The following is a 12,180-nucleotide window of genomic DNA, read 5'->3' as shown; positions in this document are numbered from 1 at the left end:
CTCAGTAGCGGTGGAAGATCCATACGCAGCCACAACAGCCTGGCACCTCCTCCTCATGCTGGTCACCAACCTGGTCACACGTTGCTGTGGGATGGCGTTCCATTCCTCAACCAGGATTCGTTGCAGGTCAGCCAACGAGGTTGTGTTGGTCACTTTAAAACGTACAGCACTCCCAAGCTGATCCCACAAGTGTTGAATTGGGTTGAGGTCTGGACTCTTGGCAGGCCGTTCCATTCCCTCTACTCCCACATTGTGGAGGTAGTCTGTGATAACCCTGGCTCTGTGGGGGTGAGCGTTGTCATCTTGGAGGATGAAGTTAGGTGCCAGATTGTGGAGATATGGGATCGCCACTGGCTGCAGAATCTCATCCCGATATCTCACTGCATTGAGATGGCCTTCAATGATGACAAGCCTTGTTTTGCCAGTGAGGGAGATGCCGCCCCACACCATGACACTGCCCCCACCAAAAGCTGTTACTCCATCGGTGCAACAATCAGCATAGCGTTCTCTGCGTCGTCTCCATACTTTCATCTTGCCATCCAACTTTCGCAGACATAACCTGGACTCGTCACTGAACATGACATTCCCCCACATGTTCAGGTTCCATTGTCTGTGTTGTCGACACCAGCACAAACGGGCCTGACGGTGAAGGGTAGTCATTGCAGGCTTCCTGGTAGCCTTATGAGAATACACTGTTTACCATTGGCAGAGCATTTTGGCAAATCTTTCTTGGGCACTACCCACATAATCAGCTGTGCTGCTCATCCCACAAATGCATGATCTTTACAAGTTGGACATCATTGTGAAGGAAAATAAACAGGCTTTCCAACCATGTAAAATACAATGCCTATTAGCATTGTAACAACAGAGAAATAATCGACCAAACACAAGTTTCCGAACTTTGTTTTTCCAGTATATATATATATGATATATATGATATATATGAGATAGAGACATAGAGATAGAGAGAGAGAGAGAGAGAGAGAGAGAGAGAGAGAGATTTTTTTTTTTTTTTTTTTTAAATTTATTTATTTATTTATTTTTTATTTATTTATTTATTTTTTTTTATTTATTTATTTTAATGTTACAGACTAAGGTAAAGTAGATCCTGTCCTACATACTCCAGTACGGTAGGTGGCGGTATGCACCTAAAAGCTGGTATTGCAATCCGTCAAAACACGCAAAGAAGAAGAAGGAAAACGTAGCAGCATATGTAGGGTAATACATTTCTTAATAAACACAGGATTGTTTAGTAGAATATAGTTTTTTTCTTTGGTTTAACTTAATTTATTTGTTTTATTTTATTTTATTTTATTTTATTTTATTTTATTTTATTTTATTTTATTCTATTTTATTTTATTTTATTTTATTATTTTATTTCATTGTTTTATTTAATATTATTTTATTTTATTTTATTTTATTTTATTTTGTTTTGTTTTGTTTTGTTTAATTTAATTTAATTTAATTTAATTTTATTTAATTTTATTTTTTCATTTCATTTCATTGTTTTATTTATTTCATTTTATTTTATTATTTTATTTAATTTCATTATTTTATTTTATCTTATCTTATCTTATCTTATCTTATCTTATCTTATCTTATTTAATTGAATTTGAATTGAATTGAATTGAATTTTATTATATTTAATTTTATTTTTATTTTTACAAACTAAGATAAAGTATATCCTGTTCTACATACACCAGTACGTGAAGAAGTAGCTGTACATGTAGTGGTAATACATTTCTTAATAAACACAGGATTGTTCAGTAGAATATAGCTTGTTTCGGTTTTTTTTATTTAAGTTCATTTATTTCATTTATTTCATTTATTTTATTTTATTTATTTTATTTATTTTATTTATTTTATTTATTTTATTTATTTTATTTATTTTATTTATTTTATTTATATTTTACAGACTAAGGTAAAGTAGATCCTGTTTTACATACTCCGGTACGGTAGATGGCGGTATGCACCTTAAAGTTGCAGCTGCAATCCGCCAAAACACGCAAAGAAGAAGTAAAAGTAGCAGCACATGTGGTCACCGTCACAGTATCACCACGTTCATTGAGTTCTTCCGGAGAGGAGACGCACACGAGACCAGTCGGCTGCACCGATACAACGATTTACATCAGATAACATGAGACCAGGTACAGTAGATACGGTTTTGTTTTTATATACTTATATAAGCTATATATAAAGTGAAGTGTGTGTACTTGGTGTAGCTGTCCGCGGTGTGTTTGTAGTTATCTGCTGTGTGTGCTCGGCCTACACTGCCACGCTGCTCCGGTAAAATCACGGTAAACTGTTTTCACCGGAGAATAAAGTGCTGCTAAGTGTGTGTAGGCTTTCTAACATTAATGTGGGTGAACTGTAAGAGTTAAAGTCAAATGCTAACGTGAGATTAATGAGGTAATCCTTGTTCACAGCGTGCAGCCTGCACACGTGTTGAGCCTCCGTGTGCAGCACTAAACCAGACACCAGTCCTCATAGTACATCAGCACATACATGTATTTAAAAACACACTATGAAACACATACCCGTGTTTCATAGTTCACGGGGCTCGGCGGACGTGTGTTGATGAAGCTGTTTTTACTGTTTGTACCACGAGGTTAAAGATCCACAGCTAGCTTGAGAGCTAGCATTAGCATTAGCTCGGACCGGAACCTCGTGTGTTTGTATTCACCGGAGTCGGTGTTCCTAGTGTCCTAGCATTGTTTCACACTAAAACCAGAGTTGTGGATGTAACGTTACGTTGTGATATTTTGTGTGATATGTGTATAAAATAAAAATAAAGTAACATCGCAGTTATGCTACCTGCTAGTGTAGCTAGCTAGTTTTAGTTTACATAACAGTATAATAACTCCTGGTTCGTTATATAGATACATCTGGTGAAAAAGTCTTTCAAAAACAATCAGAAACGTGTTTTATATATAATTAAAGCATTGCTGCAATTCAGAGTTTCCCCACGATGTGTCCACCGTCCTCCTGGGTCAGGTTTAAAGGAGCACTGCGGAGTGTTTGACCACATGTTACCAGATCATCTCTCTCTGCAGCTGGTTGGTGGTAGAGCACCTCTGTGTGGAAATAACATGCAGGCTTTTGTCACTAGCGTTTTAACCTCTTTTACCAGACTGACCCGGTACAGGGTTTGTCTGAGCTGTGTGTTAAAACACTGCCTTTATAAACTTCATAAAATGCTGTGGTGGTCTCTTTTTCTTAATAGTTTTCCAAAAGACGAGGCCTTAACGCCACTAAAACAAAACTCCAAGTGTATTTAGTCCAAACAATGTTTGTTTTGAAATGATTTCAATATTTTTTGTTATAAAATCAACGCATCAGAAATTGTATTTTTACTTTACATTTGCGACCGTTTTTATATTGAATGTACACACTTGACTTTGGATTATTTTGTTATCTTACTCGTTATCTAAGTTTTACTTGATCATATTTCATTATTATAATAAAACTACTCCACTTAGAGTCAAAATTATATAATTTAGTTGTTTTTCATTGATTTTATACTGTGCACAATGGTAGAATGTGATGATGCACAGGGTGAATGTCATGGTCAAAGGCTCCATTGTGTGCACATAGTCTCCTGTAGTGGATATCAGTAGTATTTTATAGCCAGATTCACTTTCAAGAGGTAGAAAACCAAAGTGTCCAAATGGAGAGTCCGCCTGGTCCTATCTTTACTAAAACCTTTGTAGAATCTATGTGCTTTGTGTTATTTATATCTGCACAGTTGTAGTCAAGGAGTTGCTGAATGAATTCAGTAGCATCTCTGTGCATGGTATTACTGCTATAATGCTGTTATCCACTGTCTTATCTAGAAAACATTTTAGGCCAGGATAAAAATGTAAACTTTTCCTTTGGTTCATCATAGTTTACTCAGGCATAGTAACACACAATGAGACCATAGAGACTTGCTGCATATTTTTTGTAACAATCCTTTCCAGCCCAGTCAGACAAACCACAGCTCTTGCAGTCCATGTGGTCTTAATCTTGTTCGTGTTTTGAAGAGGTGCACAGTAGCTACATGTGGAGGCTCTAATGCTCCCTGTTATCTGTGTTTGTTTTTCAGGGTTCAGTCCTCGCGGGGACCGAGGAGGACGAGGAGGTTTTGGAAGTCGGGGAGGACGAGGAGGGTTCGGCGACCGGGGAGGACGAGGAGGATTCGGTGACCGTGGACGAGGAGGATTCAGAGGAAGAGGGGGTGAGGCTGGAGGAAGTGGATGATAAGAGTATTAAGAGTTATAACTTTCATGCCAAAATCATGCACATCTTTTGTAGTTAATAAGGCATGACGACAACCTTTTAAAGCAATTACAGGACACGGGATGTTCTCCAGTAAAGAACACACACGCATGGTGTTGTTTAGGGTTGCACGGTATACCAATACTAGAAAATATATCGCAGCAGTTAGAAATGGTACGATACCCCGTTTTATTAGTGCCGATACTTTAAGAATGACATTGTTTTAATTGACGAGCAGTGAGTTGCGTCGATATGCGACCGCAGGGTTGTGTGTGTGTGCAGCGCTTTGCTTTAGAGGATGCCATCAGGATTGTGATCCCGTGGGAGCAGGCGGTTATAACTTTGCTGCTGGTGGAGCAAGCAGTCAAAAAATCAATATTAAAATATCAGTATTAAAATTAACTATCAAAGAAATCACATGAACAACACCACGGTTGAATTTCAGCCTACATGCACGTTTTTTTCTGCTCAACATTGTTGAATCCACCACCAATGACACCAATGGGTGACAAACAGCGATAAGAGGAGAGAAACAAGCGTGGCAGTAAATGACGACAACACCGTATTTTTGTAGATTACAGCACACTTGTAATGCACTGCAGAAGGATTTTTGTTTTGTTTTTGTAATGATTATGTACTGAGGCGGGTCACACTCATACTGATATTGAAAAGATGCAGCTCTTTATATTGTAGACTGTTGTAATCAAATTTTTGAAACACTTTCGAAATAAAAAGGGAGTTCAGTTCTCTTTTTAGAGAAGAATTTCAAAGTGTAAATGATAGTTGTCAGGGCATAAAACCAATGATCTGTTGATCTTTATTAACCAAGACTCCATAGTCCAACAATGGCAGGTTTAAATCGAAAATCGAATCGTGGATTTGGAGAAATGCGACGCCCCTATAATGAACTCAATACATTTAGAGTAGAACCTCCAATAAATGCATGAGTGGGTTTGTATTAGCAGCCGTGGCACAGATGTTGTTCCTGATGTTGTCCTCTCTATTAACACGTCTTGTCAATGTTTCAGGTGGCAGTTTCAGGTCCCCAGACGGTGGAGGATTTCGGGGCCGAGGAGGTGGCAGAGGTGCCCCAAGAGGGAGGGGAGGAGGCAGAGGAGGCTTTGGAGCGGGGAGGAAGGTCGTGGTTGAGCCACACAGACATGAAGGTGTGTATTAGTACAGTTTCTTTTGTTCATATTCTGAACTAAGTAATTCAGATGTGAAGTGATGTAGTAGTATAAAACCAGAGGAAGTGTACATTCATGTTAAGATAAACTGACAGAATTGAGTTGTTGACTTTTTTCAGCATCTCTTATCTGTGTCAGACTAAATTTTTATTTGACTCAAGTTCTCCGGACACTGACTCGTGGTGTGTTTGTGTCCACTCAGGAGTGTTCATCTGCAGAGGGAAGGAGGACGCTCTGGTGACCAAGAACATGGTGGTCGGAGAGTCTGTGTACGGAGAGAAGAGGATCAATGTGGAGGTGAGATTGTAGTTCCAAGCAGCACAGTGGCAACACATCGATCTGTCATTAACATCATAATTGCTACATTGCATTGAAAACTATTAGTTACATAACGGGTAAATCATCGGTCCGTCACGTATACGAACACCTCTGCATCAGTTTAGAAGAGTCCGGGGCTGCATTCTAAACCTCATACTACTACTACTGTTATGCTACTAGTAGTACGTACTGGTTTGGCCAAAATATAGCATGCAGTATGCGAACAAAAGCAAAATCTACAGTTTGCCAAAAATACCTGGATGTCATACTGTTTTTGAAAAAATCTCCAGTATGCACCGGACCAGTCTACCTCGCCTACTGTATCCCACAATGCAAAGCGCTGGACCGCTACAGTCTGAACATTTTTTGAGGAGATAAATCAACTGTGTAGATTTAGAATGTTGACAGTTTTACAATATTAGATGGCAAATTGAACATTTGTTCCAATGTTTTCACAGTTTAGAAACTGCCGTGAAAGCTAGCTAACGCCAGCCGGGCGGTCACGCTCACAGACCGCTATGAGCTGGCTGTAGCTCTCTAGAGACCGGTCTGTAGACAAGAGGCTTTGATTTCCTTGTTGACGGATAGTTTGTTTAAATATCACAACACAAATATCCGTTATAAATTAACAGGAACCTTTGTTTATCTGCCTTTTGAGTTTAAAAGCTCCACAATCGCCTGCAGGCGTAGCTCGCTCACCAGCCAGCCATTGACGCTCACAGAGCGGCTACAGAGCAGCAGACTGGCGAGGGAGAGAGCAGCCTCTGAGACAACATGACCCTTTTTAACATTACTCTAATATCTGTAGGAGATCAGTCTACTGTTTAGTTGCTGTAACTGATAAAGCAGTTTGAGTAAATGTTGTGGATCAATGTTTTATATTTCCCGTCTCCACTCGTTGATGATCCTGGTTGTCTTACTTCACTATGAGCTGTTAGAATAAATAGTTTAAACCTGCAGTATCTTATAAAGTAAACAAACTTGACATAAACGACAAAATCAAAGTTGTATTTTTCGATAACATTGTAATAGTTGTACGAGTTTGTTTTTTTGGTCCAGTGCTTTAAGAGACAGTTTAAAGGCTAAATCCTGGTCTAGCATACTACAAAGTATTTCGCTTTAACCGTTTCATACTGAATACTACTGAAGTACGCTGTATGTACTGCGTTCGTCAGTAGTACGTAGTAGGCGGTTTCAAATACAGCCCTGGTCTTGTGAAATCAGCAGCTGTGGTCTGCAGTCTTATAGCCAGACTTTGTAAAATGATGACTCTCTGTTTTCTTCCTCTTTGTCTGTTAGGAAGGAGAGGTGAAGATTGAGTACAGAGCCTGGAATCCGTTCCGTTCCAAGCTGGCAGCAGCCATCTTGGGAGGAGTAGACCAGATCCATATCAAGCCCGGAGCAAAGGTCATGTACCTGGGAGCTGCCTCCGGCACCACGGTGTCCCACGTTTCTGACATTGTCGGACCGGTGAGTTCTATACGATCACTGGATCTCAAAGGTTTAAATTGTCTTCATTTAACTGTCAAAGTTAACTCACTCGTATAATAACGCATTAACGCAAAATCGTTTTAACGCAATCGTTTTGTTTGATTTTAGCCCTCTAATTTAAGGATTTGGGAGAGAGTTGTTCATGTTTACTTATATTTTTGGACTGTCCTAAACCATACATAACATACAGTACATAACATGTATGAATTTTTGAAAATGGGCGTAGTTCCCCTTTAATGTAACATTAAGCTGAGCTTCATTCATTTAATGATGACTTGGTGTTCTTTTCCTTAAAAAAAAATAAAACAAATTTAAGTTTAAAGGTTGAGGTAACCTGCATGTTGTGTGTTCCAGGAGGGGCTGGTCTACGCTGTGGAGTTTTCCCATCGATCAGGTCGTGACCTTCTCAACGTTGCAAAGAAACGCACCAACATCATTCCAATCATCGAAGACGCCCGCCACCCTCACAAATACCGCATGCTCGTTGGTAGGTAGTCACAAACCGCCGCAGTAACACCGCAGAGGTTGGCAGAAGAGTAGAGTTGTCATGGTTGCTAGATAGATCTTCTTATTCTTGAAAATGGCTGTGGACAGTGTTAAAAAGCATAATGCAGTCGTCAGGCTCATGTCCAACATGAAGTCGGACTGGATCCACCGCAACATGAATGCTTTGTGTCCAGACAGTAACGGTCTGTCCCTCTCTAGGCATGGTGGACGTGATTTTTGCTGATGTTGCCCAGCCCGACCAGACGAGGATTGTCGCTTTGAACGCCCACAACTTCCTGAAGAACGGGGGACACTTTGTTATCTCCATCAAGGTACGCTCACACACAGCAACCTGTAACACATAAAGTACTGTTGGTGAGCTACTTATGTGACGGTGAAGTCGAGATGATGAGAAAATCCAGTTTTAGTCTTAAACAGCTGAGGTGAGGCTGACTGGGGGAGTCTGGACTGATGAAAGGAGCTTTTTAATGGAAAAAGACCCGTATATTTTGGGGGTTGGGGGAAAAAATCGATTCACCTATGTATCATGTTTTTTTATTTTTTTAGTTTGTTCATACCTAGTGTGTTATCAGCTGTGTAGACTCTGATCGGTCTTCTTTTTTCATTTTAGGCTAACTGTATAGACTCGACAGCGGCTCCAGAGGCAGTGTTTGCCTCAGAAGTGAAGAAGATGAGCTCTGAGAACATGAAGCCACAGGAACAGCTCACACTGGAGCCTTATGAGAGAGACCACGCTATTGTGGTGGGCATTTACAGGTACGCCAACATCACACTGCTTTCCCTGAACACTTCAGACATGGGGCTTCACAAAAACACTAATGTTTTAGTGAAAACAAATATCTACAAATTGTCCTAAATGATGTACAAATTAGGGCTGTCAATCTATTAAAATATTTAATCTCACATTTTGTTTCTGTTCAAAATTTACCTTAAAGGGAGATTTGTCAAGTATTTAATACTCTTATCATAATGGTAGTGGACATATGTTTGCTTTATGCAAATGTATGTATATATTTTAGGGCTGGGACGATACACCTATCTCCCGATTCGATACTATCACGATACTTCGGTGCCGATTTGATATGTATTGCGACTTTGAAGTATTATGAGATATTAAGATTTTTAACACTAGACCATGGGGAAAAGTTGAATCATACACTAGTGACGACCTTGGGAGATGTCCGGTTTTCAAAATAAGGTGTTAACAAAGGGAACTGTATATATGGAAATAAGATTGATTGGATTATAAAACAACATATGTTCCTTATAAATTAAAAATAAATTACCACTAATTTGAGGAAAATGTCTTTATTCTTTGATTTTTGGGTTGCTGGAAAAAATTTAAATAAATAATGCCTGACGATGACTGATATATTTGACTTCAGGTCATCTCTGACTACATTCATGCTGAAAATCAAACATTTTTACTGTATTCATTTAGATATTTTCCAAAGTAAAAGTCCCTAGAAGTGTATGATTCAACTTTTTCTCATGGTCTAGTGTTAAAAAAGTTAACAAAAATCTCAATAAATCTTAATATCGAATCGCAATACATATCAAATTGGCCCCCAAGTATCGTATCGGGAGGTGGGTGTATCGTCCAGGCCCTAGTAAACAGACAGGAACAAATGGTCATGGCACTGCTCCGTGACCGGGACTGTGAGGTTTAGCAGTTTCCCCTCCCTACTAATGTTCCCAGAGCTGAGTTATGGTGACAAGTTGACACATAGATCCAGACCCTCCCAAACCCCTGCCGTCAGCTCTACATATATAGAGCCTGCTCTTTTTCATGCATTGTGGTAACATGCTCTTTTCTGTCTCTCCTCAGACCTCCACCTAAAGGGAAGAAATGAAGGCTCGGGGAAGCTGATTACCATTTTCAACCACCATCTACTTTTTATACTCGTCCAGTGTCCTCCTCTCCACCTCCGCCTGCCTGTCACGCTATGAAAGTATGACCAGCAATCAGGGTCACGTTTGGCTGGGTTTCCTTTTCTTTTGAGTCCCCTGACAGTTAACTAACTGACCATCCAACTGCTGGAGTCTTCCTATTACTGTTTAGGTTGGGAGCACGTTGCATGACATTTGGGGCCGTTTCAGTCACACATTGTCATCTGCATCTGCATCTGCGACCTGGAAAATGAAGTTACCTCCTTTTTTTCCTTTTTTTTTTTTTTTAATGATTACTTCTTTTTATGAGGGTGCTTCTGATCCCATATTGGCAGGGATATCCCAGTTATCCACACCTCAAACGGTTGGTATTTTTAGTGTATAATAAGTTGGAACTTACTGTATGTGCAGTAAAATATACTTATTTCTCAACCCCCCACACTTTACCTTACACCCGTAAGGAACCCTTAAGTCTGATCTATTTAGTGGTGAGGTGGTCAACTTGTGTACAGACAAATATAGATGGTGACTTTTTCACTCTGACTTGTAATTTGATAGTAGTATTGCTTTTGTGTTGACAACGTATGGAGCAAAATGGTTGCAACATGTATGCTTTGAACAGTTTATATTTTTGTCTTGACGTAACCGGCAACTTTGTTTTAATAAAATGTTTATAATTGTTTTTGATTGGTTATACTTTTGACTAAATAAGCTTGTATAGCTACCAACATAATATGGAAATGTACCTTTTACACTGTACACAAACATTCATTACAAGATTCAAGCACTAGACGCCCTCCTGTTACAGCTAGGGCTGCACAATTAATCGAATAGTAATCACGACTTTGGCTTCCCACAATTAAATGAACGTGATCGCCTGAGATATTGACGTTTAAATATTATTTTATATTCCCTATACAACTAATGTTTATGATTAAATTGAGACCATGAAATCCCTTAAAAAAAGTATACTCCAAGTTTATTTTATGAAGTACACTTTTAAGTATAATTTATGTAGTAATACTTTAATACATCTTGGGACTAAATTGGCTCACTTTTTATTTTATAAAAGTATAATTTTAAGTAAGAGTAAACTTTTGAGTACACAACTAGTTTACGTCCAGGCTGTATTTTGTACTGCAACTATAATATGAACTAATCTACAAGTGAATTTATAGGTATACTGTTAGTTTACTAGTTATATACTTGTAGCCAATTTTTTGTTTATGAAAGTACATGGTAAAGTATACTCGGTAAACTACTAGTTTAATAGTTTTTACTGCAAGTATACTTGTAAGTTTTCCTAAGTGAACTTATAGTACTTAGCCAAATATACTTGGACTTTTCTGTATACTTGTCAGTAGAAGCCAAGTATACTCAAGTATAATTTTGTTAAGTTTATCTCTGATAAGTACATAAAAAGTAATCTGAAAGCATATTCTTATTTTAAGTTTAAAAGAAGTATACTAATATACTTAAACAAACTTTTGTAAGGGATTGTTTATCTACCTCTTAGTGTTGCTAATTTTGCTCTCAAAGTGCACCAGATTGAAGCATTTAACTTAATTAGTATTATGAGAATAAAGTTACGAGAAAAAAAGTTGTTATATGAGAATAAAGTCATAACTTTACAAGAAAAAGTTGTAATATGAGAATATATTGATTGGTTTACGAGAAAAAAAGTCGTAATATGAGAATAAATATGTAGTTCATAGTATAGTTGCAGTACAAAATGCAGATCTAAACTAGTTGTGTACTCAATGTTTAGTATTCTTACACTTAAAGTACACTTAAAAGTATGCTTTTATAAACTAAAAAGCGGGCCAATTTAGTCCCAATAAGTATTGAAGTATTGCATCTCCTTTTGCATCTAATAGATCAAAATAGTTTATTCAAGCATATTAGTATATTTATTTTAAACTTATGAGTATGCTTTCAGATAACTTATGTACTTATCAGAGATATACTTAACAAAATTATACTTAAGTATACTTGGCTTATATTGATAAGTATACAAAATAGTATTAGTGTAATTGGCAAGTATACAGAAAAGTCCAGTACATTGATATATGCCTACTACATAAAGTATAATTGGGGGAAATATACTTGAACTCAAGTTTACTTCATAAAATAAAGTGAGGGAGGATGAGGAATATATTGGGTATGGCATCGATAACATTTAAATTATTTGAAGTTGCAATCAAAGTCATATTCTCGACAATAATCATAAAGTAATACATCTCCTTTTTGCATCTAATAGATCCATTATACCGTATAAAGTCAGAAGTTTACAAGAAAAAAAGTCGTAATAATATGAGAATAAATATATAGTTCATAGTATAGTTGCAGTACAAAATACAATGCAGATGTAAACTAGTTGTGTACTAAAAGTTTAGTATTGTATATATTAGTATACTTGATCAAATAGACTACTGTTTGGTGAGGGAGGATGAGGGATGTATTGAGTATGGCATCGATAAGATATTTAAATTCTTTGAAGTTGCAATCAAAGTCATATTTTCAACAATAA

General features: G+C 37.7%; 1 protein-coding gene across 1 annotated transcript; it reads left to right on the top strand.

Annotated features, from left to right (window-relative positions):
• Positions 1-1,984: 1,984 nt before the first annotated feature.
• fbl (fibrillarin) lies at positions 1,985-10,332 on the top strand. The gene is made up of 9 exons (XM_037783667.1): positions 1,985-2,147; positions 4,085-4,216; positions 5,286-5,423; positions 5,647-5,741; positions 7,062-7,232; positions 7,608-7,740; positions 7,959-8,071; positions 8,371-8,516; positions 9,589-10,332. Exons 1-9 carry the CDS (start codon positions 2,138-2,140, stop codon positions 9,611-9,613), a joined length of 963 nt encoding a protein of 320 aa, XP_037639595.1. The 5' UTR covers positions 1,985-2,137; the 3' UTR covers positions 9,614-10,332.
• Positions 10,333-12,180: the final 1,848 nt, after the last annotated feature.

This window comes from Sebastes umbrosus, chromosome 11 (genome assembly GCF_015220745.1).
Source record: "Sebastes umbrosus isolate fSebUmb1 chromosome 11, fSebUmb1.pri, whole genome shotgun sequence".
Classification (NCBI taxonomy): domain Eukaryota; kingdom Metazoa; phylum Chordata; class Actinopteri; order Perciformes; family Sebastidae; genus Sebastes; species Sebastes umbrosus.
The sequence above is the reverse complement of the archived record's forward strand: the minus strand, read 5'-3'. Positions and strand labels throughout refer to the sequence as shown.